This window comes from Nannobrachium achirus (genome assembly GCF_963921795.1).
Source record: "Nannobrachium achirus genome assembly, chromosome: 4".
Classification (NCBI taxonomy): domain Eukaryota; kingdom Metazoa; phylum Chordata; class Actinopteri; order Myctophiformes; family Myctophidae; genus Nannobrachium; species Nannobrachium achirus.
Window position 1 is genome coordinate 31,977,345 of NC_137813.1, and position 26,460 is coordinate 32,003,804.

At 41.9% G+C, this 26,460-nt stretch overlaps 2 protein-coding genes across 2 annotated transcripts; both read left to right on the plus strand.

The window, feature by feature from the left end:
* The first annotated feature begins 972 nt into the window (after positions 1 to 972).
* slc25a17 (solute carrier family 25 member 17) lies at positions 973 to 9,431 on the plus strand. Its single transcript, XM_080723912.1, has 9 exons — positions 973 to 1,153; positions 1,662 to 1,722; positions 2,192 to 2,258; positions 3,350 to 3,501; positions 4,225 to 4,341; positions 5,537 to 5,685; positions 6,231 to 6,326; positions 6,649 to 6,734; positions 7,651 to 9,431. The coding sequence occupies exons 1-9, from the start codon at positions 1,079 to 1,081 to the stop codon at positions 7,802 to 7,804; spliced, it is 957 nt and encodes a 318-aa protein (XP_080580038.1). The 5' UTR covers positions 973 to 1,078; the 3' UTR covers positions 7,805 to 9,431.
* A 1,223-nt stretch (positions 9,432 to 10,654) lies between these two features.
* On the plus strand, positions 10,655 to 25,847 carry znf598 (zinc finger protein 598). Its single transcript, XM_080724172.1, has 12 exons — positions 10,655 to 10,882; positions 12,210 to 12,322; positions 15,086 to 15,215; positions 17,401 to 17,612; positions 17,973 to 18,196; positions 18,780 to 18,876; positions 19,036 to 19,241; positions 19,371 to 19,914; positions 20,418 to 21,334; positions 21,869 to 22,049; positions 23,527 to 23,671; positions 24,139 to 25,847. The coding sequence occupies exons 1-12, from the start codon at positions 10,700 to 10,702 to the stop codon at positions 24,517 to 24,519; spliced, it is 3,333 nt and encodes a 1,110-aa protein (XP_080580298.1). The 5' UTR covers positions 10,655 to 10,699; the 3' UTR covers positions 24,520 to 25,847.
* Positions 25,848 to 26,460: the final 613 nt, after the last annotated feature.

The following is a 26,460-nucleotide window of genomic DNA, read 5'->3' on the forward strand; positions in this document are numbered from 1 at the left end:
AATTCCTGCAAACTAAATGGAACCTACTGTGACGAGGATACAAGTATACAGTTAGTGCAAATCATCTTCCTCTTGCCTCCTTTTCTCTAATCGTATTATGTTAACTCTTCTGCCCCCATCCTCTCCTTTCCACACCCCTCCTATAGCCTAATTCTCAATATGGGTCTGGGGGATCCTCAGCTAAATTATTGATGGCCAGTGGCCACGGTTATTCTTTTCATCACTTACACGTAGGCCTACGAGTCTACAACTAGAGAACATAAGAACGTCTAGTTTCACTTGTATTTTTATAACTACGGTACACAGATACTTACGGAATTCCTGACCAAATGACAAAGCATATATCGGACCATAATGACTATGTGAGGAAGGGGACCCCAGGTGTCCTTGGGGAGTTCCTGGGGGTATCACTACCTATAATTCATGATTGATAAGTTTAGTAAAACCAAATGGAGCCTTTAGTTTACAGGTCTTACTCCGGGTTGATTTATCAAACTGGGGGTCATTGAAACTAAAGTATGCATAGACTGTTTTGTAATAACTGTTTTGTAATGACTGTTTTTGTAATAATAATGTTTTGTGTGGCAGCTGTAATAACTAATCAGGAGGATGGAAGTAGATATGCTTGCCCAATGCCCAGTGGTTCTTAAACCTTTCATGCCAAGGACCCCCAAACTACTTCTGTCTCTGAGACCAGAATTTATATTGTAAAATCAATGTTAATTTGAGTTTCTTACATACCCATAAAGGTCCATTTGGTTCCTAACTATCATTTAGCTGGGGACCCCCTGGAACTTCCTCAAGGACCCCTGGGCTGGGGATCCCCCATGGGGTCCCCGGACTCCCACTTTGAGCGAGCCAATCGAATTACTAGACTGTCACGTAATGGTTGACGATTGGTTCCCGGCCTGGAGTTGGACGCAAACAGGAAGAAGCGCTAACAGTTCTCAATCCCAGACAGAGGAACTGCAGTATTTAGTTTCTATGACAGATAATCTTTAATAGAGCCTGAAATCAAAAACCCACGTTCGTATTATATATTTCAGTTTAGCCGAACGATCACAGATAATCTGTCAAAATGAACCCCGGCGATTTCAGATTCACAGACGTTTTCTCGTACGAAAGCTTGGTGCATGCAGTTGCTGGAGCAGTGGTAAATAAACAACTTACTTGTTTAACGTCAACATGTTTAGAAGTTGTGGTAGATGGTCCCCCCTCTTTGCTTAAATACTGTTATTATACCTTACCTGTACAAGTAGCCTATAGCTACGTGTGATCACGTACTCAAGATCGTCATAATGATATTTATTATGTTAAATTAATTGACTGTTTGAGGGTTCATCCCCAAAATATATATTACCACCCCTTCTGTTGTATCATATTATTACTGATTAGCTGTCTTTATATGCATCCACATGATTTTGCCATTCAAAACCTTTATTTACATTACTTGAAAATGAAACCAAACAGGCTATATTAAAACAAGTTTTAATTCAAAAACTGAGAAAGCTCTAAAACGACATATAGTAGTGTTCTTTCTTTAATGCTTAACTCCCCCTGGTTCTGATGTAATGTTAAATGTGTTAATGCTTTCTTTTTTGTGTGTGCAATCTTCTATTGACAATTGTCTATAAAGATGTTTTAAAAATGACTGTTTATAGGGAAGTGTGACTGCAATGACAGTGTTCTTTCCCCTGGATACTGCACGCTTAAGACTTCAAGGTAAACACTAACAGTATCAATGCAGAAAAAATAGAACAAGCATAAGTGGTAACATTAATATGAATAAACTCTAAAAGGTTGATACATTTTTAAGCATTTCTTACAGTCTGACATTTTGTACAAAAGTTCCACATGGAATGAGTCAAAGGAACACAATCTGCACAATGACAGGCTAATTAAACAAATCACAACAACAAAACATATAGCCTATTCTATATCTTTTTCAATTGTGACCTTTTCAACCCAAAAATGTATCTCATTGGTTCAGCCTACTGACAATTAACAGCAAGTTCAGGAACATTTGTGCAGCTGTTCTAAAGTTGACTTTGAACTTGACCTTGAGCTTACTAGTTAGTAGTAGCTATGGTATTACATTTGCAGTAGCATGACAAAGAAGATCAAGACTTTGAGATGAAAATACGTATCCTGATATTCATTCTCTTCATCTTTTTGTTTCTGGGTTGTTCAGTGGATGATAAGCGGAAGGCTCAGTCAACTCCAACCATTCTGGCAGAGATTGTCAAAGAAGAGGGACTGTGAGTAATATGGCAAGCAGAAGGGAGTGAAGTCAAAAGGAATTCCTTGGCCTGAATATGACTCATGATATAATAGTACAGTGGCTTTCATCTCATTTCACACAGGATCCACAGGTTATACCGGTATTCTTCACAAAATCACAACCCGATTATCAACCCAGTTTTGAGTCGAGGGAACACTGCTAAATCCTAATTTATCTTAGACAAATCAAGTTCTATTTTCCATAAATACATACTGGTGTTCACACAAAAAATAATCTTTTTACCAATGAAGAGATCCAACTATTTCACTAATAATTTCTCAAATATGTGCTGAGTTACAGTTTACAGTTTATGCATTTAGCAGACACTTTTAATCCAAAGCGACTTACAATAAGCAGGTAATACACATCACTAATAATAAGCAAGATAATATGTCAGTACATTAACAACAATATAACAATATAACAAACTGTGCCTGTAATGTCCTCCTCCCCTCAGTGGTTAATGACACAAAATCCAAGCTACAGTCAAAATAATACGAAAACCTGCCATGGTCAGCTAGACTGATGAGCCTCAATTTAAAACAGCCAGTCAGGTCATATTTTAGGGCATTACAAAAATGAATGTTTGATGTGTTGATGTGTATTTAAAGCCATGTTTTTTTTATGAAACTAACTCTAAATATTGCAATGTAAATGTAATCATTTGTACAAGAGAAATAGTGCGGGTATTGAACATTTTGGTTATCTACAATAGCCTGGCATAACCTTTTGATCTTGCAATTGACCCCCTAGAACCCACTCAAGGACTCCTGGGGTCTCCCAATGTGAACTACATTAGGGGACATATAGCAAGACTGAATGTTTTCACGGCACTCTATAAACATGGTTACGGAACATAACTTATTACAGTGTCAGGCTCACTCAGTTTGTCAGTACTGTATATTTAAACATTTGAATCTTGACATCTGTAATCTGTAGCCACTATCAGAAATAAAGCATAAAATGTCCCCAATAATGAATAAAACAGCTATCAATCTTGTGACAGAAACATTGTGAATAATTTATTAAAATGTTTTTTTTGTGACTCTGTTTTCTTCCCCCTTGCAGACTAGCCCCATACAGAGGTTGGTTCCCAGTCATCTGCAGTCTTTGCTGCTCCAACTTTGTGTACTTTTACTGCTTCCACAGCATGAAGGCTAGCTGGCTTAGGGGCCAGAAATCAACACCCGGAAGTGACTTAATTATGGGTGTTTTTGCAGGTGAGAATTTTGTATTGTATTTATTTATTTATTCAGCCTGCCCCTAACTAGCCTGGTAAACCACCCAGTCACGGAATCAATTTAACTTAATTTGAAATGCAATGCAATTTCCAGGTGGTGTGGTTTACCTTGGTTGAAAGTAACTGTTTTGTTGTTAAAAAGTCAAACCTCTATATTCTGATAGTAATCATTACTGAGTATTTGTTGAGTAACGGGACCTCCCATCTCTCTAGCGCTTTAATAAACACGAAAGACATTTGCAGGTGGATTACCAATTTCATATAACAAGGAAAGCAAACCCATTTATCAGGTTAAATATTCAGCACTCCAATTTCGTCATCTCATTTCCTTGTTTCATCAGTTATAATTTCACATGCTTATCCTGGATCCTTAATGAGTTCTCTCTCCTGATAGGATGAAAGCGGTATCGCACGTGAACATTTATTTTCTGTTTGCTTAAGAGCTAGATGAGACGGGGAGACCGCTGTTACTGAACAAACACCCTGTAGCAACCATTACTATCACAATATACTAGGCTAGGGATAAAAAAGGAGTGAAGCATGATACTCTCCACAGGGTGCAACTACATTTATCCAATGTAATGAATCCAATGTAATCCAACCATTTCCTTCCTTGACTCCAATCTCTTTCTCTCTCTCTCTCTCTCTCTCTCCTTCCATCCATCCCTCTATTATCTCCTCTATATCTCCCATTTCTCCTCAGGTGTTGTAAATGTGCTTGTCACCACTCCTCTGTGGGTGGTGAATACAAGGTTGAAGCTTCAGGGAGCACACTTTCGTAATGCAGACATCCGACCCACTAGCTACTCCGGCATGCTGGGTAAAATCTCCATTGTACACATAATACCTACAACCTGTTAATAGATTCCATATAAAGTAGTTTCATCAGTGTATTTTGGATTCATGTCAATGTGTTTTCAGATATTTAACCACTTGAGCCGTCAATACTTAATAAACTTGACCTTTCACTATGTACTTAGTCTGCTCTTTTCCCCCTCTACACCAAAGCTCTTTGCCGAAAATAACCGATCTAAAAGCTCACAACGCCTCGCAGCGCGCGTTGTGAGCTTGTAGATCTGCTATTTTTGACTATAATTCTCCGAATATGGACGCCAGGGTTCAAGTGGTTAATATAAAAAAGGGGAAAAAAATAGTTTCTATCACACAAAGATTTGGAGGACCCCCTGTAGTAACTCTGAGGACCCCCTGTTGAAGGGCCCTGCTCTAGGTAGTTTGAGGGTGGTAAACTGGCACCCAGCTCCATTTATTGCCAGCTGTACACATTCTGCTGCTGCGTCTCAAACTTGCAGACATGCGAATTGCGCTCATCATGACAAACATAAGCATTTATCACCTAGAGCAGGGGTTCCCAAACTTTTTTGTCTCAGGGCACCCTATGAATATTTTTTTAATCCGAGGCACCCCTACATTATAATTTTCACTCCCAGCACCTTATATTTATAGCATATCGTCGTTGTCGGGGGGAAACAGTGTATGTCCAAAACCGTTCGTTTTGTATTTATCATCTATAAAATTTACTAAACTAGTGAAAACAGCAGATCTACAAGCTCACAACGCCTCGCATCGCGAGGCGTTGTGTGCTTGCAGATCGTTGTGTGCTTGCAGATCGTTGTGTGCTTGTGTGCTTGCAGATCGGCACTAGTTTTGTGCGACAGGTTTCTGCCTGACAGTTACGATATTTTAGTGATTATGTTGCAAGGAAAACGTTGAGATAATAGCCCTTTTGGTTAGAACTGACTGAAAATAAGTTTAAAATGAGTGTCCAAATAAATTCCAAATATTATCAAATGATCTCGCGGCACCCCTTGACTGCCGTCGCGGCACCCCAGGGTGCCCCGTCACCCACTTTGAAAACCCCTGACCTAGAGGCCACGATTTCTCTTTATTCTTCAATTCGTGTGGTATCTTTTTATTACAACTTCTTGTCACATCCCCTGATTGTTTCATGATTTATAATTTCTTGCCCTTTATTTAGATTTTTTGTTTGTTCCCAGATGCCTTTGCACAGATTGTTCGTTATGAGGGAGTGGGGGCCCTGTGGAACGGGACCCTCCCCTCACTGCTGCTGGTGCTGAACCCTGCTATTCAGTTCATGATCTATGAAGGTCTGAAGAGACAGCTGAGGAGAGGAGCCCACAGGGAGGTGAGGAGGAAGAGAGGATTCTCTGGGGGTGGAGAACTGTTTGTTCAGTTCCAAGAAGTTACCTTTTTTTTCTTTCTTTCTTTTTTAAAAATAAAGGAAGCAGAAGCACTACAGTTTTGGTCTTGTCAGCAACATGATGTGTTTTTATGACAGGAAGTAACAGACAGTAATGCTGGACTGTGTTTGCAATATGCTGAAATTTACAGTAAGCTGATACAATATAATATAATTATATACATGTATATATATATATATATATATATATATATAATATTATATTATATTATATTATATTATATTTTGGCCCAAGCTTACAGAGGAGCGGATGAGATTGTAGAAATCAGTAGGATATGAAAGGAGATTAAGTAATCATCTGGATGAGTAGACGCTAGATATGTAGAGACTTGGTAAGCCTGTTCTCATGATTCTCACGACTGCACAGCTAGTATAAGATGGTCACAGCTTATCATGGTTTATGAGCTTGTTAGGTCTTTGTCTGTTTAAAAAATGAAATAGTTTGGTATATGTTGTTTTTTCCTCTCTAGCTCTCCTCTGTGGAGGTGTTCCTGATTGGTGCCATTGCAAAAGCTGTTGCCACCACCTTCACGTACCCATTACAGACTATCCAGTCCATCCTTAGGGTAGGTTAAATAGTGTGTTTGCATGTGTGTAGAAAGATGGGTAATTCTTTTACTTTTTCAAAAATAGCAAAACTTCAATCAGATGTTCAAGCCCAGTAGTTCACCGATTAACTGAGGTTCTAGATCAGCTATTCTTTCTATTTGTTGTATGACAACATATACAGGTATAGGCCTTAAGTGGTTACTAAGTTTTTGGTGGGCACATATTTCTTGGAACTGTCTGCACAGGTGTGAAACTGCATATGTGTGTATGGCATGGATGTATCTAAGGCTTGATGACATGATATTGATGTGCCTAAAAAGTTATTCTTGTCTTTTTCAGTTTGGTCAGCTTAAAGAGCCCACTGAGAAATCACAACTACTGGCCAGTCTCAGGACTATCAAATGTCTACTGACAAACAGAGTGAGGTTTGTACACATGCACACGCACACGTGCACACACACAAACACACAGAGGAGCAAACTAAGGTAAAATATCCATCCATGCCAGGCGGTTCTACCTCCCACCATCTTTGTCTGTCTGGAGTATGTATGACCGATGACAATGTCTTGGGGTTGTGTGTGTATGAAAAGACATGGGACCATGAGGAGAAGGGATGTAATACATAATTACATATTAATTACATAATCCAAAAGAAAAACTAGTGTTTTTATGTTTTTCAGTAAAGGGAATAAGAATAGAGATAGAAAGAAAGAACAAGGTAAACAAGGCCAGATATTCAAAAAAGATCTTCATACAGTAGCTAATTATGTTCTATCATATTTTAAGGTGCATGGTCAAATTAAATGACAATGGAATGGGGCAATTAAAATAGCAGCAGATATCGTAACCGATACATGCATGAGGTGCAGAAATAGAATAGCAACAGATATAGAACATAGATAGACCTTGAGGTGCAGCAATAGACTAGTAACGGATATAGAACATAGACCTTAGTGCATATACAGCGAAATATGTCAGGCCCTACAATTGCTTTGTGAGTCCTTTGTGAGAGCAATAAATAAGCTCACACACGCGCACACACTTTTTTTACTTAAATGTTGAGTGAATCTTGTTGCTATTTGTTGGCAACTGTTGCAAAAGCAATACATGGGTAGTAGCTGTCAGAACCTAAGTATCTACTGGGTGTGTAGGCAGAGCTGGTGGGGGAGTGTAGCAGGGTGCCTCAGGACAGGTACAGTAGGAGATGGGGAGTATGAGGTGCAGGTAGAGGTCAGTGGGGGTCTGATCTAGGAATGTGACTACAGCACAGGTAGTCATGGTATAATCAAAATATTAATTTGTGTGTTCACCTTTTCATTTGACTCCTGTGTCCTACTGTAGGAAGTATGGCATTTTGGGACTGTTTAAAGGACTGGAGGCCAAACTGCTGCAGACGGTGCTGACTGCTGCTCTCATGTTCCTGCTTTATGAAAAGATAGCCAGCGGCACCTTCAGAGTCATGGGACTGACCAAGCCTGTTTACAGCAATCGCTAGCTGTGGTGAAGGTTACCATTTCTGTATGCCACTATTAGAATGTAGAGCACTCTTTGTCCTGTTGCCCACTGTAATGAGGAATGTATCAAGGTCATACTAGTCAACCTGCACTCATAGACATACCTTGAAGCTGCCCTTTACAACTGCAGTCTTTATCATTACTGATATATGCTGCAGTGGACTTGTTTCTTGTTGCCACAACTGTGTACTATTTGACTTTTTTGCGTAATGAAGGCATCCTTTGTATTTCATTGTGACCATAGGTCGCTATTTAGTAAGAAAACCTGCAGCTCTGTCTGTCACACCTCATGCTCCATACATGGCCAAGACACTTGGAAATCATAGACCACATGAGACTGACACAATATGTCCATTTATGGGCATCTGATATCATAGATGTCTGATGTGATAGACCACATGAGTCTGACACAATATGTCCATATATGGGCATTCCCTATAGACCATGAGACTGACGCATTCACCATGGACTACATGAGACTGACACAATATGTCCATACAGTATATGGGCATTCCCAGATGATGCCCTGTTAGGGCAACCACACGAATACAATCCATTATTTGCCCTTATATGGAGTTCCCTGAGTTCCAAAAATGTCCAAATCCCGATAATGTTAGTTGGACATCTGGGAGCACTTTAAACCTTTTTATCTTCAAATCGTATTTGAATGCCCTCATTGATAAATCCCTGTTTAACTCGACAGCTAGCTTGTGCTAGTTCATACATTAATTGTAGTTTTAAGATAATTCATCTCACTTTAGTCTGGCTACATACTAAGTGCAGTGTATCAAAAACACTGAAGGTGTAGTAAATTGAATTGCCTCCTAACTTATTGAGCATAGAGAAAAACAACTGGGTGCTGGTTCTGAACTGTCTAAAAGCACTTGATCAGGGCAGTGACAAATATGACCTCTGCTGGTCAAATAGCTGTACTGAATGTTGCTATACTATCAATGAGTGGACCAGTTTGAGTTATCAGCATTTTAATGGATGAGCTGAGAATGTTCATTTTAATGAATTGATATAAAAAAGAAATGTTGCAATAATTCATAGGTAGGAGTTCTTTGTGCCACAGCTGTGTTACTTCCAGGGTACGACTGATACAAGCAGGAATCCATAGACAATAGACAAAATCATATCCAAAGGGTGTTTGAGGTTTCTTCAATCACTAAATCTTATATTATTCATAAAAAAGTGCAAGTATATATTGTATCCATTTTATTTTTCATGAACAAGCAAATGTACTGAACGTTTTTTTTTTATTGATACAATGATACATGAATTTACTATTTGAATGTCCTGTCTTTTAGTGAGTGACTCGCCTTGGTATTCATCCAAGGTTTTGCCCATAGTAGGAATAATCCATTGTTTAAACTCAGATAATCACACAAAACACTACCGGGAACTCTCCTTGAATTTGACTGTATGTCTGTTTTTTACACAGCACATTTATTAACGTGGTTTGTCAAAAGAGATTGGCAATGATTGCATGCCAGTTCCTGCCATTGATATTAATAAATGCATTATTCTGTTCTGTTTTATTTCATTTACAGTAAGATATGCCTTAAGGGATGTACTTTTATAGGGCAGTGATACGGTTTATCTGGAACTCGGGAGATTGAACTAGATTTTTCTTTCCTTTTTTAAAATAAAATCTATACATTCCATATTTCTCTTGCAGGGTTTTTATTTCTATTCATATTAGTCTGCATGAAATGAATTAAGCACAAGCACATTTCTAAATAGACTCAGTTACCCAACTGTGTAGTCTAGTGTTCCCATGCCTCATCCTAGCCCTAGAATGGCTGTGTGATATTACATACATAATACATAATATCACTGCCATTCTAGGGCTAAATGGGTCCTAAATGCACCTCAATTTCAAAAATCTGGAATAAAAAAATGGTGTCACTACATTTCTGCAATATGAAATGCGACACAGGGAAAATACAAACAGTAACCACCTGTATGACATTATGGACATTGAAGAACATTAGGTCCAGACTAGGGTGACCAGATGCAAACTGTTCATTTGAGGGACAGAAGTACCACTTGTGTGGGACAATGTGGGACGGGCGGGCAGGGAGTTAATAGCAAATTATTACTTAAGTTGCTAATAAATGCTTATGCTTTGATGTCATATTTGACCACAGCCCTAAGCCTATTAATTTGTTATTTACCCCCCTATAGGGGATATTTCTCTTGTTATTTTAATAACAGTCTTAAAAACATATCTAGCAGGTAAAAGAGACAATGAGAGATTTACATTACAATGGAATGCCCTATAACATATTAATATAGTAGTCCAGTGTGGTCCAGTCTAGCTTGCTGTGAGCTCATGTTAATTTAAGAGCTTCAGCAACAATCAGCGCACGTATATCAACACCTGCCAGTCACAATGTGGGACAGAGTCTCAATTTGGGGGACGCCTGAAAAGTCATGGAAATGTGGGGGTGACCAGATGTCCCCCTTTGCGAGGGACAGTCCCACATTTCCATGACTTTTCAGGCGTCTGGACTCCAGACAGAGAACATAGGATGTGATGGAGTTGGTTGGAGACACTGGTGTCTGTGGTGACAGCTCACTGAGGCAAGGCCAAAACAGGCACGTGGAGCAGAGGACGCCTGCGCAAACCCAAAGCAGACACTGAAGCAGTGAGCAGCGAGCAGCAGCAGGGCTGTGGCTGCAGTACAACCTGGAGACAAGCCCACACACGCTATACAGATCTGCGTTTTTCAACGCTGACGGCCGTGCGCGGCTTTCGCACCCGACTTTCATATTACGTAAGCACTCCAGCCAGCGCCTCTGACTGACTGAGCCCAAATCTGAACCCCCAATTGAATTAACTGAGGAATTTGTGCCTTGTTTTGAACGCCATGGATTCAAGGAAAGCGAGAGAGCGAAAGGAAAGCGAGAGGAACTGTGTCCTGTGTTGTATGGACTTCGAGATATTCGCCCTGGGGAAGTGTGACCACCCGGTGTGCTACCGCTGCTCCACCAAGATGAGGGTGCTGTGCGAGCAGAAGTACTGCGCCGTCTGCCGGGAGGAGCTGGACAAGGTGCGGCGTCCTGCTCTACTCTAGTCCGGGGCTGCATGGGGAACTAGGCCGCATATCGGTCTGGCACTGCGTTGGTTAGCCGCGTTTTAAAAAAGATCTGATCTGATCTGAGAAGTTAGAATTAACTTCAGATCAGGCCGTTGCTTGCAGCACAGAACAGCTCATCATAGCAATGTTCTAGTTGGATTTGGAATGGCTTACTTATTGGTTAGGATGGGTAACCTTAGCGAAATCACCAACATTAGCCAGAGCCGGTATTAGCCAATGGTGTAAAGTAACTAAGTACATTTACTTTAAGTACTGTACTTGAGTACAATGATGAGTTATGTGCTTTACTTGTGTGTTTCCAATTTCCAATACTTTAACTTCTACTCCCTACATCTCAGAGGCAAATATTATACTTTTACTCCACTATAAATTATTTGACAACTTTAGTTACTAGTTACTTTGTATATTTTTATAATTATTACAAAATATACATTAACCACTTCTTCAGCCCTATATTCTATTAGGCCATTTGAAAATAGACTATTTACAAGCTCAAAATGCATTGTTTGTGATCTTGTAGATCAAAAGATTTCTTTACATAATTGAATAATGTTAAGTAGAACATTTGAGTACTTTCCCCACCACTGGTATTAGCGCAGCCATGAGCCACGCTAGCAGTTTTCAGTTTTGATTCACTAACTAGTACCACTGTCAGCATGCTGGTAATTTTCTCCGTTTGGTCAGCACATTAAGGTTTTATTCCTAAAGGGAGCGAGCATGCTAAAGTAGCCAGCTAACGTTATCAGTGTGTTACTACTTGGTTATGTAATAAGGCTGTACAGCAGCATGTTCCATCTGTTTCTACAACACAGTGTGTGAAACAGCTTGTACCAGAGCGGAACCACCCTATTAATGAGTCAAATGACCGTGCTATGCTGTGCTGTGCTGTCCTGTGCTGTCAAGTGGCCTGGCCACAGTGTGGACAATGTGTCTGTCTGTCATTCAACTAACAAAGTTATTAACATGTTTGTTTTGGATCATGCTGAATTATCTCGTCAAATTAGATTAAGCTTGATTGAGCCTGTGTAAGGTATTATATAGGCTAGTTAATCTATACTATTAATAATATCCATAATCGTATTTGTACTGAATTGAAGATTACTGTCTGGTTCTCTGTATATACAGTTTTTTAGCCACAACAGCATTCATATAAAGTATCCTACATTCTGCCACAAAAGCACCTGTCTACATTAGCCCTTAGTACCCAGGGATTCAGTCTGAGTTGTTGTCAATAGGACTTGCTGTTATTAGATGTGCTGATCCTCGCTGTTGTTTACAGGTGGTGTTTGTGAACCAACTGAATGCCTTCTCTTCGCTGCCTTACCAGCAGTTCCAGTGCGAGAAGAAATACGACATCTACTTTGGCGATGCCAAAATCTATGCCCAGTTCAGGTAATACTCAGGACCATGTCATTGTTGGAACAGAGGTCTGAGGCAAAACATAAAGTCTTGCTTAACACACATTTATGTTAAATAGCGTTAAAGCTGATTTGTTCAACATGTTGCCCAATATCAATCTGATATCAGCTTTTCAAACGTTTGCCTAAAATGTAGCATACAGCAATGCTGGTGGGGAAATGTACACTAGTCACTTGACTTTTGCTGATAGGCCATCGGTTGAGGTTTGATAAGATTGTCTACTTTTGTGTTTGAATCAATCATGTTTTGGAAGTTCTATTCTAGTATAGAAAATGAGATGTGCTTGTTAGAGTGATCAATGCTACAATGCTATACCAGTAACATTGACTGGAATGTTGGTGCTTTACAATGAATACAATAACGCCCGGGTCAAATCTGGCAATCTTGGAGCAGTCGGTTTAGGTATTCGTAAATGTAACCTCAGTAAAACATTGCCTAAACCTAAACTTATTCCAAACCTTAACCTTGAGTCAACTACTCCTCTAAGTATAAACTAGGCTTTTAGTCACTGTCGTCACTTCACTGTTTTCCTTCTTACATGCAACCCTGTTTACTGTTTCTGCATCCATTGCGTAATGCATATGATGAATTGAACAGAGATTGGACCAGAGAGATTAGACTGCCATGCTCTCCTTTATCTTGTTCTTTTCCCAATTCACACAGTCTAAGGGTTTCTCTTTTTATTTCTCTGTTAATGTATTTACTGACCGTCTTCACTCCTTTTTGATTGATTGAATACTTTATTAGTCAGAAATGTAAACAGCACGAGGTACAGTCAGACACCACATTTTGGTTGCACAGTAGTAGAATGAGAACTTTCCTGTTTTTGTTTTTGTTTTGTTTTTCTAAAATTGGGTTGTACCAGATCACGGTCGCTCCCTCTAGTGTTGTGGCTGTGGGTGTCACTCACTTTGGAGAAGTAGTTAGTCAGGTATTGAGGGCATCTTAAATATCTTAAATATCAATCCCGTTTTATTTGCTTAACCCTGTCTTCTACTTTGAGCCATCCCAAACTAGCAAAATGTGTTGGAATGAGGGGGGCCTTGGGCTTAATGCAGAGAAGCAGTCAAATCAGTTTGTTTTGTGAGGTCTTAAGCTTAGTTTTTAGTGAAATTGAGATCCAAGAGGTGTAAGCATTGTCAAAATAGCATTGAATGAGGGATCCATCTGGAATCTTAAGAGCGTTTAACTTGACAAAAGAGGAAATTCTGTCATTTGATTTACTTCATTGATCACTTTTTGTTTCACCTGTCAGTTTATACAGCCCAAATAGGTAACCTCTTCTTTGCTTGAGATGCTTTCTGTTTCTCTGATTCTTGATTATGTTTGTATTCTCTCTTTTAGTGTTTCTTTCTTTTTCTTATTGTGTTTATTCTCAAATTCTGTTCTGTTTTGATTTCCCTTAGTTTTGTATTATGTTTTATTCTGTTTCTCTCTCCAAGGGCTTTTGTCTCACTGGCTCCGTCTCAGGGTCTCTCAGTATGCTATGATCTTGTGATTTAATTTTGATAGAGAATGTTAATGTGTGTGCTGCACGCAAACACACTCACACACATACAGATACTCAGATAGAGACACACAGAAAAGTGTAAACATATCCGGTTAAAATAGAATCTTCCCCACTGCTTGCTTCTTAAAAGTGTTCTGATCTCTCTCTCTCTCTCTCTCTCTCTCTCTCTCTCTCTCTCTCTCTCTCTCTCCTTTTCTCTCTCTCTCTCTCTCTCTCTGTGTTTGCGTGCGCGCAACACATTTGCATACACGTGTTCTTCTTATGCATATATGTATATGTTACAGTATGTTCAAGAAACCAGTAAAAGTTGTCAAGGAGCACTCGTTTTGACGTTCACCACACACTAATCACCACCAGATGGCGACGTCAGCCACTGCTCTGCCATTCACCAGAGTGTATATAAGAGAGTTACGTCACGCTTTGAACTCGCCGCAGACCGGAAGTGTTTACTCTTTATTTACTAGCCTAGCCTAGCCTAGCCTAGCCTAGCCTAGCCATTAGCTCCATTGTAGTCACTTGGACAGGGCGTTTAACGTGCGCTTGCCCAGGCCTTACGGCCTGGGCATAAATATAACGATTGCATTCACCACGGCTTCGTAACTCGCGCGGCGCTCCGCCGGCCGCGCGGCCCTGGCCCGCTCTTCGCGGCCACTCGCGCCTGCGGCGCTCGGGGGCGAAGAGCAGGACCAAGGTCCGCTGGCCTTCGCGCCGCTTGGGGCTTCGTGGACCCAGGGGGGCCTCGTAACTCGTTTGGGCTTCGTGGATACAGGGGGGCTTCGGTAGCCGCTCGCAGTGTCGTGGACAATAGAGCGGCGCACCGCCTGGAGTACGTTGTTGTGGCGACCGCTTGCTCCGCCCCGTGCCGCACCACGAGTGCTCCGCGTCTCGAATGTGCTGTTTCTCTAATATACTATGACATATATATATGCAAATGAAACTACAATGGAGGATATCCTATTGCATCCACATTTTACTGGTGCTCGTAACTGTGCCAGATGTCAGATCCCTGTCTGCCCTATCTTTCCTATGTCTCTTTTACTGCGCTATTTAGAAACACAGATGTCACATCGTTGTACGCAGGGTTTCCCACAGTGCTTTATAACAAAGACAGCCATGGCTGAGAAATGTAATGCAAAATTAACATTTTCTTGCATATTGAAAAAGCATGGTCTCATTAGGAAGCATGTAAACATTGAAGTTGTTCTTGTCTGGGCCTACTTTTGCAGGAGGCTGCTGTTACCAGAGTGCCCGCACTGTCCAGAGCCCAAGGTGTTCTCCAAGTTCGAGGAGCTTGAACAGCACATGAGGAAGCAGCATGAACTCTTTTGCTGCAAGCTGTGCACCAAACACCTCAAGGTAACACCAGGGATGGGACGATAAGCCATATTATCGTGTATCGTGATAAAAATCGATCGTGAAGATTTAAAGTTATACCATGTAACTGTTTTTATAAAACAAATCTTAAAATTGTCCTAACTGTTAAATCGCTAAAGTTTTAGAACCCCCACTCTGTTATTTTCAGCTTCTGAAGCCTTCTCTTTATATGTTTTCTATGAGTTGTGAGGGGGGGAGAATTTCCCGGCAAAATGATGTCATCTCCCACATGATACACTACCGGCCAATCACAGCGCCGATCATACACCACCGGCCAATCACAGCGAGTCTTGCTGTCTCTAAAGGAAGTAGCTTCCCTCAGCAACTGTGTTTACATTGGTGAAGGAATCTTGCTTGCTACTCCCTCAATCCTGGTCTAAAAATGATGGGAGACGGCTCTACGGAATCGTATCGGCGAGGCGGAGGTGCTCGCAACGGCCGCGGGGGTCCGCGGACCCCCGTTCCGGTGGTCCGCGGCGACTCCGGCCGAAAAAAGCAATACCGCTACTGACCACTAGTTGAGCAGCTTCCACAGTACAGCTTTAATTTATGGTGATTTATGGTGATGATCAATTCACCTTTTATTTTACCGAGCTGCATATCCGGTAGGCTACCACTTAAACCCTCTATACGTACTTGATACAGTCTTTTTTTCCCCTTCACACTATCAAATGTCTTTGCCAAAAAAATAGCCGATCTACAAGCTCACAACGCGTCGCATTGCAACACATTGTTGTTGTACTTGAAAAGTACTATCAACTAGTGGTTCTCAACCATTTCAGGCCGCGACCTCCAAAATAATCATATTTTAACTGGGGACGCCCCTCACAACGCCTCGTGTTGTGTAGATCTGCTATTTTCACCATTTCTGCCTCTAATATTTGACAGTTTGGCCAATGTTTAATTTGTCATTTTAAAGTTCTTAAATTGTCACTTTAGAAATGTGCATATACCCTCTATCCTATATTACATTCTAGAACTGACAGAGCGGTGCATTCTACAAGCGGTGCATTCTACAGAGCGGTGCATTCTACCGATCGACGACCCAAAGCAGTCCAATTGGCTAGGACTGATCACGTGCCGACGTCCTCACGTCACACCAGCGCCATACGTGCTGACGTAGAGTCAACACCAGGCTAACAGTTAGCTAAACAAATGATGTACTCACGTTTGCATAGTCAATAGCACTACTGTCCACATTCCAGTACATTCCATCACTTAGGCACGAGTCCCGATCACATTAACATAATCTTCATGTATGTACATCCCATTACAGCAACGTAACGTTACTCTTTTTAATTTGCGGAGTTCTTCACCGGAAGTGCGTCCGGCCGTCAAATATGTCCGACCGGAAACGTGCTTTTTTTTTCATTTTTTTTTTTACTTTTTTTTTTTTTTCAAAAAACTTTTTTTTCACAAAACTTTTTTTTTAGCCATATGAGCTTTTCACGTTAACAACGAGGCGAGGGGGCGTAGATGTGAGCGGCGCGTAGCGCCGCGAACCTCTAGTAGTCTATACACTTAAAATGTATGTTGGTTTGTTTACTGTTGAGAGAGAAAACAATGTTTCACATTAAGTTAATCATCTGGGGACCCCCCAAATTATTTTGGGGGGTCCACAGATTGAGAACCACTGAACTAGTATAACTACACTGTTTCAGAGACAAAGTGAATGTCATTCTTATTAAGCTATGTAACATAATCCTTACCTGAGCACTGAGTTTCTAATGATCTAATAATTGAACGAGGCCGCTCTGATGACGTTGTCAGATGGTTGTTGTGGCCATCCATCAATGAAATAGACAGCTTATCAGACAACGTCACACTGATAAGTAGCAGTGTGCGCACAGCTTAAACAGAGTGTTCTGTTACCGTTCAGTCTGGGTTTAGATCCCAACTACTTTATTTGATCATTCCCACTCACACATACATGAACAAAAACAGCTGTTTCCGTGTCCGCTCTAGACAAGATATGCAAATTACAAAGCAAATTTGACAGTGTTTCACTCCAAAAAATAAAAATATAAAAAGTGAAGCCATCATCATGCAAGTTGCTAACGTATAAAAAATGTCATATTTAAAACCTTCAATGCCTTTGTTTGAGATATGTGCAAATCTAAAATCAATCTTGAAAGACTAGTCTAAACATGACCTCTGCTTCCTTCAGATTTTCTGTCATGAACGCAAGTGGTACAACCGGAAGGACCTGGCACGTCACCGCACACAGGGCGACCCTGACGACACTAGTCACCGCGGACACCCGCTCTGCAAGTTCTGTGACGACCGCTACCTGGACAACGATGAGCTGTTGAAGCACCTTCGCAGGGACCACTACTTCTGCCACTTCTGTGATGCTGACGGCGCGCAGGAATACTACTGGTTTGTACAGCCAGCAGCACACCCTCTCGCATGCTGTCTCTCACAACCACACATACTGACTCTGCAGATGACAGAGTTGGACGTCAGCGAAAGCTATATTTTGAACACATCACTCTTTGTCCACAAACCTCTTCCTGATTCATTTAATCCATTGGCTTTAGCTCATTGACTCACTTATCACTTTTTCCTTCTCTTATTCAATCAGTCAGTGATTTTCACTCATGCCCCCACTATCCATTCACACTGTAGCTTCAACTCTTGCACACAAATTCCCACACATACACAGGCTCTCCTCCAACACCCTGCAGTGGCAATCGATATTAATCAGTTGTGTGTGTTTTTTTTTTATGTGATTTATAGTGACTACCAGTACCTGAGTGAGCATTTCAGAGAGAGTCACTACCTATGCGAGGAGGGCCGCTGTGCCACGGAACAGTTCACACACGCCTTCCGCACGGAGATAGACTACAAGGCCCATAAGGCTCAGTCGCACAGCAAGAACCGGGCAGAGGCCAGACAGAACCGACACATTGACCTTCAGTTCACCTACACTCCCAGACAGCAACAGCAGAGGAGAAACGAAGGTGTGTGCATGCATGGGCAGTTTCATGCCTCTGCCCTGCTACAACATATATTTCTATTGACCTCAAACTCATTTGTTTACATATTCGTTTGTTTTGAATTTGGGTCACCTTAACCCACTTAGGCCAAGAATCATTTAATGCTTTAACTATTGAAAAATAGATATACAAGCTCACAGCGCGGCACAGTTTTTTTTTTCTTTTTTAATCGTGATTTCTTTTGCGAGTCTTTGAATATATCTTTTTAAAAGCGAACATTTGCAACTTATTTTGAGATGGGAGTCCGCGGCCAAATACATGTAATTTTGGGGGTCCTTGACATGAAAAAGTTTGAGAACCACTGATTTAGAAGACATTTATAGAATCGGGTCAAAAACATTCAAAGACCTGTACAAATGTTCGCGATTTTTACAAAAAATAGCAGATCTACAAGCTCACTGTGAGCTTGTAGATCTGCTATTTTTTAATAGTTAAAGCATAAAATAATGGTTAAAGTGGTTCAAATCTAAAGTGACAGAGACTTGTGTTCAGTCCGAGCCCAACAGATGAAGGCAACCACTGACTGTGTGTGTCTGTGTGTCCTCAGCTATTGTGACGGGTGAGGACTATGAGGAAGTGCGCCAAGCTAGAGGAGGAAGAGTACGAACTCAGGGTGGACAGCAGAAGAGCTGGAGGTACACCCGGTGAGTGACTTGGATGAGTCGGGTTGTTGGCTTTAGTTTATTGTCCTGCTGTGTCTTACTACTTGTGTTGTTTGTGTGTGTGTGTGTGTGTGTGTGTGTGTGTGTGTGTGTGTGTGTGTGTGTGTGTGTGTGTGTGTGTGTGTGTGTGTGTGTGTGCAGTGAGGAGGAGGACAGGGACGTAGCGGCAGCCATGAGGGCCTCCATGGCGGTGCGCAGGATGGAGGAGCGAGGTGCCATGCAGGACAGAGGCGCAGCCAAACACCGCAAAGAGGAACGACACGAGAGGATGGAGAGGCCTGACAGGACAGAGTCAGAGGAGTCCAGACACAGAACAGGACTTATCAAACCAATGCCAGAACCTCCAGGTAAACCTAAAACAAAGGACAGTTATGTCTGTTGCTTCAACCTTTTTAAATGTGCTGACCATTGACCAGGTGATTGAAACATTCGTGGTACATGAAACATGATTCCTTGTGTGTGACCCATTTTGACAGTGAGGACGATGAGAAGTAGCAATCCACTGGACGAAGATCATGACTTTCCAGCTTTGGGAGGAAAAGCGGCCCCGCCCATGCCCAGGCCAGTGAGGACCATGAAGGATAGCAGTCCGCTGGACGAAGAAGATGACTTTCCAGCTTTGGGAGGAAGGGCTGCCCAGCCCATGCCTAGGCCAGTGAGGACCATGAAGGATAGCAATCCACTGGACGAAGAAGATGACTTCCCGGCTTTGGGGGGAAGAAAAGCAGCCCAGCCCATGCCTAGGACAATGAGGACCATGAAGGATAGCAATCCACTGGACAAAGAAGATGACTTCCCGGCTTTGGGAGGAAGAAAAGCGGCCCAGCCCATGCCAAGGCCAATGAGGACCATGAAAGATAGCAATCCAATGGACGAAGAAGATGACTTCCCGGCTTTGGGAGGAAGAAAAGCGGCCCAGCCCATGCCAAGGCCAATGAGGACCATGAAAGATAGCAATCCAATGGACGAAGAAGACGACTTTCCAGCTTTGGGAGGAAAATCTGCCCCACCCATGCCTAGGTACAGCCTAGCACAAGGTTGCATACACACAAACGTCTATGACTATGTTCAGTATGTAATGACAAAGGTGTATTTAAAAGACACAGTCTAATAACATGGCATTTCTGCACAATCTTTAGCTATGGAACGCAATTTACTAGGTTTGCAGTTTGTAAACGAAGCAACAAAGGTGTGCTAAAGTGAGCTTAGCAAAGTGAGATGAGGTGTGATTTGCATAGAAGTGTCATCCGAGCTGTGTAGTTTGCTTTGATTGGTCTACTTTTGTAGAGACTCATACCATAATGAACGGATCTACCCTGTTCTAGATGACCGGGCCCTTCGGTACCACACCATTATAGCTTTGTCCAAAACCAAAAATGTATACAAGGTTTACTAAAATGTATGAAACTTGAATGATGAGTTTTCTCTCTGTGCAGTCACACAGTGCTGAAATGTTAGTAATGTGTGTGTGTCTGTGCATGTTTGTGCATGTGTGCATCTGTGCATGTGTTTGTCCCCTTCAGCCTGAAGTCGGGTCCGACAGCAGCCAAGGCCACCCAGGGAGCCTTGAAGGAGGATGACTTCCCCAGTCTGTCGGCTGTCTCCGTAATGAGCACGCCTATGACCCCAGCGTACTCTGCTCAGCCCAGGAACACTAACAACTTCCAGGAGGAGGACTTCCCTGCCCTCGTCTCCAAGATCAGACCTCTCAAGCCCTCAGTGAGCAACCGCTCAGCCTGGTCGGCTCACGCCGCCTCGTCCAAGCCTGTTCCCCCCTCCGGCCGTAACAATCAAGCCCCCCCTTCCTCTGCCCCCTCGCCCGCATTGTCCTCTGGACCCCAAACCCTCACCTCTGCCTCTTCCTCCATGTCGTCGCGGAGGAAAAAGAAAGTGGCGGAGAACCCCAAGCCCGCGCCGGCAGCCCGTTCTCCTGCGTCCTCGGACAATGAGAGTGGAGGGCTGACACAGCAGGAGTTCCGGGCGGTGCCCACCATGTTGGACATCTCCTCACTGCTCACCATTAAAGGAAGCAGTCAACCCTCGAATACGACCTCTAACCCCTCCAGCCCAAAGCCCACAGCCGCCAAAGCCAGCAAGAAGAAGAATCAACCGCCACAACAACAGCAGCCGAAGACGGCAGTGACCGCCACAGCAGCTAACCTTTCTAATGAAATGAAGGTGCAGAAGGAGAACGTTCCAGAAAAGGCCAGCAAAGCTTCCACTGGCAACGGCAGGAGGCAGGAGGAGTTCCCTGCCCTTGCAACAGCCTCGGCGGTGTCAGGAGGTGGCTTGAGCGAATTAACCAACGGCTTCTCGGAGAAACCATCTTCCCCGGCCACCAAGAAGGCAACTAAGGTGCCAGCCCAGCGTCCTGATCCAAGCCCACCTCCAGAAGAGGAGGAGGAGTTCCCTGCCCTCATTTCTACAAAACCTCCACCAGGTACGAACACGCGCAGGTGGAACAGAATTATATCACTACCTAGAACTGCCTCAACATTTTGCCCACTGTCACCGAACCCTGATAGCATTCTACTAATACATTTTAATCATTCACCATTCATACGGCATCAGATTTCTTTCCCGGCTCTTTGTGTCTTTATCTTCATTTTCATTTTAATGCTTCTCCCAATTTAGTTGTTACAGTAAGCCCCTTCACATGTTATGCCATGTTCCCACATCCATGTACGTGAACCAGCCTCTGCTTTTCACCTGACTCTTTTTGAATCAGGTTTAAGTTCATTATTTAAGCCCTGGTTATTAAAGGTATTAAACATTTATTAGCAATATGATAATCCAATAACATCAGACTTGTTGTGCATGCAAATGTGAATGGTTTAATAAGTGTGTGTGTGTGTGTGTGTGTGTGTGTGTGTGTGTGTGTGTGTGTGTGTGTGTGTGTGTGTGTGTGTGTGTGTGTGTGTGTGTGTGTGTGTGTGTGTGTGTGTGTGTGTGTGTGTGTGTGTGTGTGTCTCAGGCTTAGGCTTCAAGAGCTCTTTTCCTCTAAAGGCTTCATCTCCTGCCCTGTGCACCACCATGCCCCCACCGCCGCCCGGCATGGGGAGCGTGCCCAGTAAGCCCCCTCCCGGCAGTAAGCCCCCTCCCGGCTTCACCGGCATCGCCCTCAACAGCAACGTGATTGAGCCTGTGTTGGACAGGTGAGTACTGACCAGCCCCTTCAATTGTACTCAAAACCAGGGTAATTCTGTCCATCCAATACATGTCCCTTTTGCCTGTCATCTTGACATTTTCATTTAGTTTTTATCCGCACTAGTGGATGGTCATGTTGGTTGGTCAGTCTGTCCGTCCACCACTTTGAACCCAAGCATGTCTTGAAAATATCAGGCTAGATTTTGCTGTGACCCTCCATGCTCCAGATTAATAACCAAAGGCGACAGAGCCTTACAGTCTGTAGCTCCCAGACTCTGGAATGCCCTTCAACAGGTTCTGAGCGTCTGCAGCGTCTGTGGGTATTTGTAAGAACCGCTTAAAACACTACTGTTTAAACAAGCATTTGCTTAATGTCCTCGATTTGATCTTCTTTGGGTGTAATGTGTCTGCTGTTTTTGTTGCAGATGTTAATTGTACAGTCTATGTTTTTATCCCTATTGTATCAATTTGTTAGTTCTCTCTGTGTGAGATTGTCCCGTTTGTTGGCTTTCCTCTACCACCACCACCCGCCAAAATGTACCCTAAATAAAACTAATGGATGGATTGCCATGGAACACATTCATATCATACTCCCTGGAGGATGAAACTTAACACTTTTAGCGATGCCATTTCCTCTATTCTCAGGGCAGGCCAAAGTGAAAGTTGACACTTTACATGTCTGACAGATAGAAGAATGAACCTTATTGGTTTTGGTGAGCCCATGGCCCTTCCTCTAGCAACACCATTTGGCAGAAATATCGAGTTGGGTGTGTGGGCTAATAGTGACTGCTAGAAAGAAGGGAAAGAAAATGTAATCATTGATTCTAATTTTACCACTGATTTTTATCACTTTAATTTGATGTCCTATGTATCACACGCTGCCTGCCTATCAATTTAACCCATTTAGGCCTAGCATTATTGAATGCTTTAACCAGTGAAAAATAGCAGATATACAAGCTCACAGCGCGGTGCTGCGCTGAGAGCTTGTAGATCTGCTATTTTTGAAAAAGTCATGAAAATGTTTGCAAATCTTTGAATATATGTATTTTCAAAGCGAACATTTGTAACTCAAATTTTGCTTCTGGGGGGTCCCTGGAACTAAATATTTTGAGATGCGGGTCCGTGGCCAAATAAATATCATTTTGGGGGTCCTTCACATGAAAAGGTTTGAGAACCACTGACACGGTAGTCTCTCAAGAACAGACTAACTGAGCTCCAGCTAAGTGAAAAGGACCTTTTCTTTGACGATGGCTGGCCAGATTGCTGACATAGAAACACAGGTTTTTCAGAAAATCTTAGAAGGAATCAAAAGACACTCATAGAATCGGGTCAAAATTCAAATTTTCATGATTTTACAAAAATAGCAGATCTACAAGCTCGCTGTGAGCTTGTATATCTGCTATTTTTCAATAGTTAAAGCATAAAATAATGAAACACAAAATGTGTACCCGTTCTAAATGGGTTAATATGCATGCGTTTCCCCAGTACCCCCCAGGTGGATCATGTGTACCTGGTGCCAGAGAACTTCCAGCAGAGGAACATGGAGCTGATCCAGTCCATCAAAGACTACCTCCACGATGACGAGTCCCAGTTCAACCAGTTCAAAAACTTCTCTGGACAATTCAGACAGGTAGGGCTTCTTAAAATTATTTAGGCACATGGCTTAATGGAAAGTTTGCATTTAGCTCTTAACATGCATATTTGCAATCTTTTTTTAAATGATATTTCCCCCCCCCCCTTGAAATAAAATTGTACCAAATGTTTCTATATTTTCAATTCTTTTTACCTTATGTAACATTTGATGTGAAACCTTCAGCTCTTTGCTGCCATTTGGAAAGAGAGAATAAATACATATATAATTATGTAAATTAAAGTCATGATCAAGGGCTTTATACAGTGCAGTAGACAGACCTCATAAACGCTTACAAACAAGCTTAGCTTGTTGTCACCAGTTCGGCTGGTTGCATTAAGGAACCAATCAAAACTAAATCTCCCTCAGTCCATATGAACTTGACCCTCTAATCGCTTGCTTGCTTGCTTGCTTCCTTCCTTCCTTCCTTCCTTCCTTCCTTCCTTCCTTCCTTCCTTCCTTCTCAGGGTCTGATTTCAGCAGCCCAGTACCATCGTAGCTGTAAGGATCTGCTGGGAGACAACTTCAACCGTATCTTCAATGAGCTGCTAGTGCTCCTACCAGACACCAACAAACAGCAGGAACTGTTAACAGCCCACGGTGACTCCAAGGCTCTGGAGAAACAGTCAGGAGGCGGCGGCGGAGGGGGAAAGAAAAACAAGAACAAGAAGAGTGCCTGGCAGACGGCCACGCCTGCGGCCAACGCGGCTGCCGAGCTGGACTGCCAGGTGTGCCCCACCTGCAGACAGGTGCTGTCCCTAAAAGACTTCAACTCCCACAAGACCTTGCACATCGGGCAGAACGAGGAGTTCCCTTCCCTGCAGTCTATCAGTCGCATCATCAGCTAGCCCCACGTGCTTCAGCCTTCCGCCCTCTCGTCACTCAACATTGGCACTTGGCAGGCGAACCCAGAGGTGCCCTTATTACTGCCTGAACAAAGCCCAGTACCGGCCAGTGCGATGAGGAGGAGCCCATTTCCATGGTGACTGCGCCAGAGAAGGTTTTGGGGCCTGTAGTTCACTAAGAAGGTGACTAAAGGATGAGCTGTGTTGTACATTACATTCAGTAGGTTCTGGTGAGGATATAGGATTGATCTGCTAAGTTTGAAAGGTTTTACCATTTTGGCAACTACAGTTGGAATGAGTACGGGTTGCCACATATTGACTATTTGCCCCCTTTATTTTAGCTCAGAATCAGTGTGGACCTTCTCCAGCTGGCAACCCCAATTAAAAACTGGTGATTTGTTGTTTAAAAAGAGAGGGAAAAGAGACTAATGCTTTACTTGAAGAGTACAACACAATGCTCCTTAATGCAAGAATAATTGTGTATAATTAATTATTGATTTATATTTTTGTTTTTCTCGTTCCTTTTGTGCTTGCACATTTCCACAATTTTTATTTAACAAAACAAATTTGATGACAAAAAAAGAACTCCTAATGGAATCTTTGATTCCTTGGTTTTAGTTGAGCATTTTTACATACTGTCCAGATTGGCAGAGGTACATACAGTAAGACGGTTTTGGAATGGGACTGACTTTGGGCTGCACATAATCATGTTTATGGTTTATGGATCATCATGAAATTGGGAAGTGAGTTGTCAATGGGTTCCTGCTCCAGATTTCCAATGTTTTATTCCCATAGGGTTTTTGCATAAAATAAGGTATGTCGTTAACACAAGCCTAAAAGATTTTCTAATTTTTTGTTCTTCAAAATAAATGCAACCATTATGTTTTATGTCATTATTATCATGAATTGGATATGTAGTTAAAAAAAGACTAAAAGATTTGTGTGACTATCTTGATGAAAAGAATTCTGAATATCATAAGCCTTAGTTTACTATAGAGTATTTTCTCAATGTATCAAAACCCATTGCAAACATTCCATTGGAAATCTGCCATATTATGAACCCATGGTATCTTCTGGATTAGCCTACAAAAAGACTTCATCACTTTTTCAATCACACTGTTTATTTAATTTATTTTTTCTTCAATGTGCCATTTATTTGACCCATCTATCCTCTGCATTAGATTCAGATTATTGGCTGGTCAACGAAAAGATTTAAGTGGCTATCTTTTATTATTATAAACCCATGGTTGATTCAGTTGCCCAGGTTATAATTTAAAAGATTTTTGTGGTTTCTAAATTTGGGAAACATTTATTTTTGTCCTTAAGCAATTAAACCGTTTTCTTGCCTGCTTTCCATATGTTTCTTTAGTATTCTGACTATGTGATTGTTTTCCCCCCATAAATAGCCTAAAGGGAAATGACTCTTGTGTTTAGCTTAAAACTAGATCTAAAACTAGAAGTTAGATCTGTGACGTTATTGCTGCTACCTGATCAATGCTTTACTTTATTAATGAACAATGCATTAAAAAACAGCACAACATTGCCGTTAAGTAGCAATAAATGATTATTTAAGATTTTAAATGATCAATTTAACATTTTGATGGTTGTGACAACACCTGGAAAGCAGGAGGCCATTCTTTCTTATTTTAACACAGAGACACTTGTCCTTCAACAATATTTCACACAAACGATATTGTTTACGCGTGTGTGTGCGTGTGCGCATAACACCGCACACCCTTTTGGAACAAATGGGTGACAGTTGTCTATTCTTTTTGGGGCAGTTGAAACTTGTATTCATCCAGGCCAGAATAAAATGTTTTATAATATTGAAAACATATTTCAAAGGCAGGCAGGTAGAATCACAACACTAAAACTTGTTTTTGACAGCAGCATGACAATGGTATTTATGGGAATCATTCAGTCGTCAATTCTCATTAGTGCCTG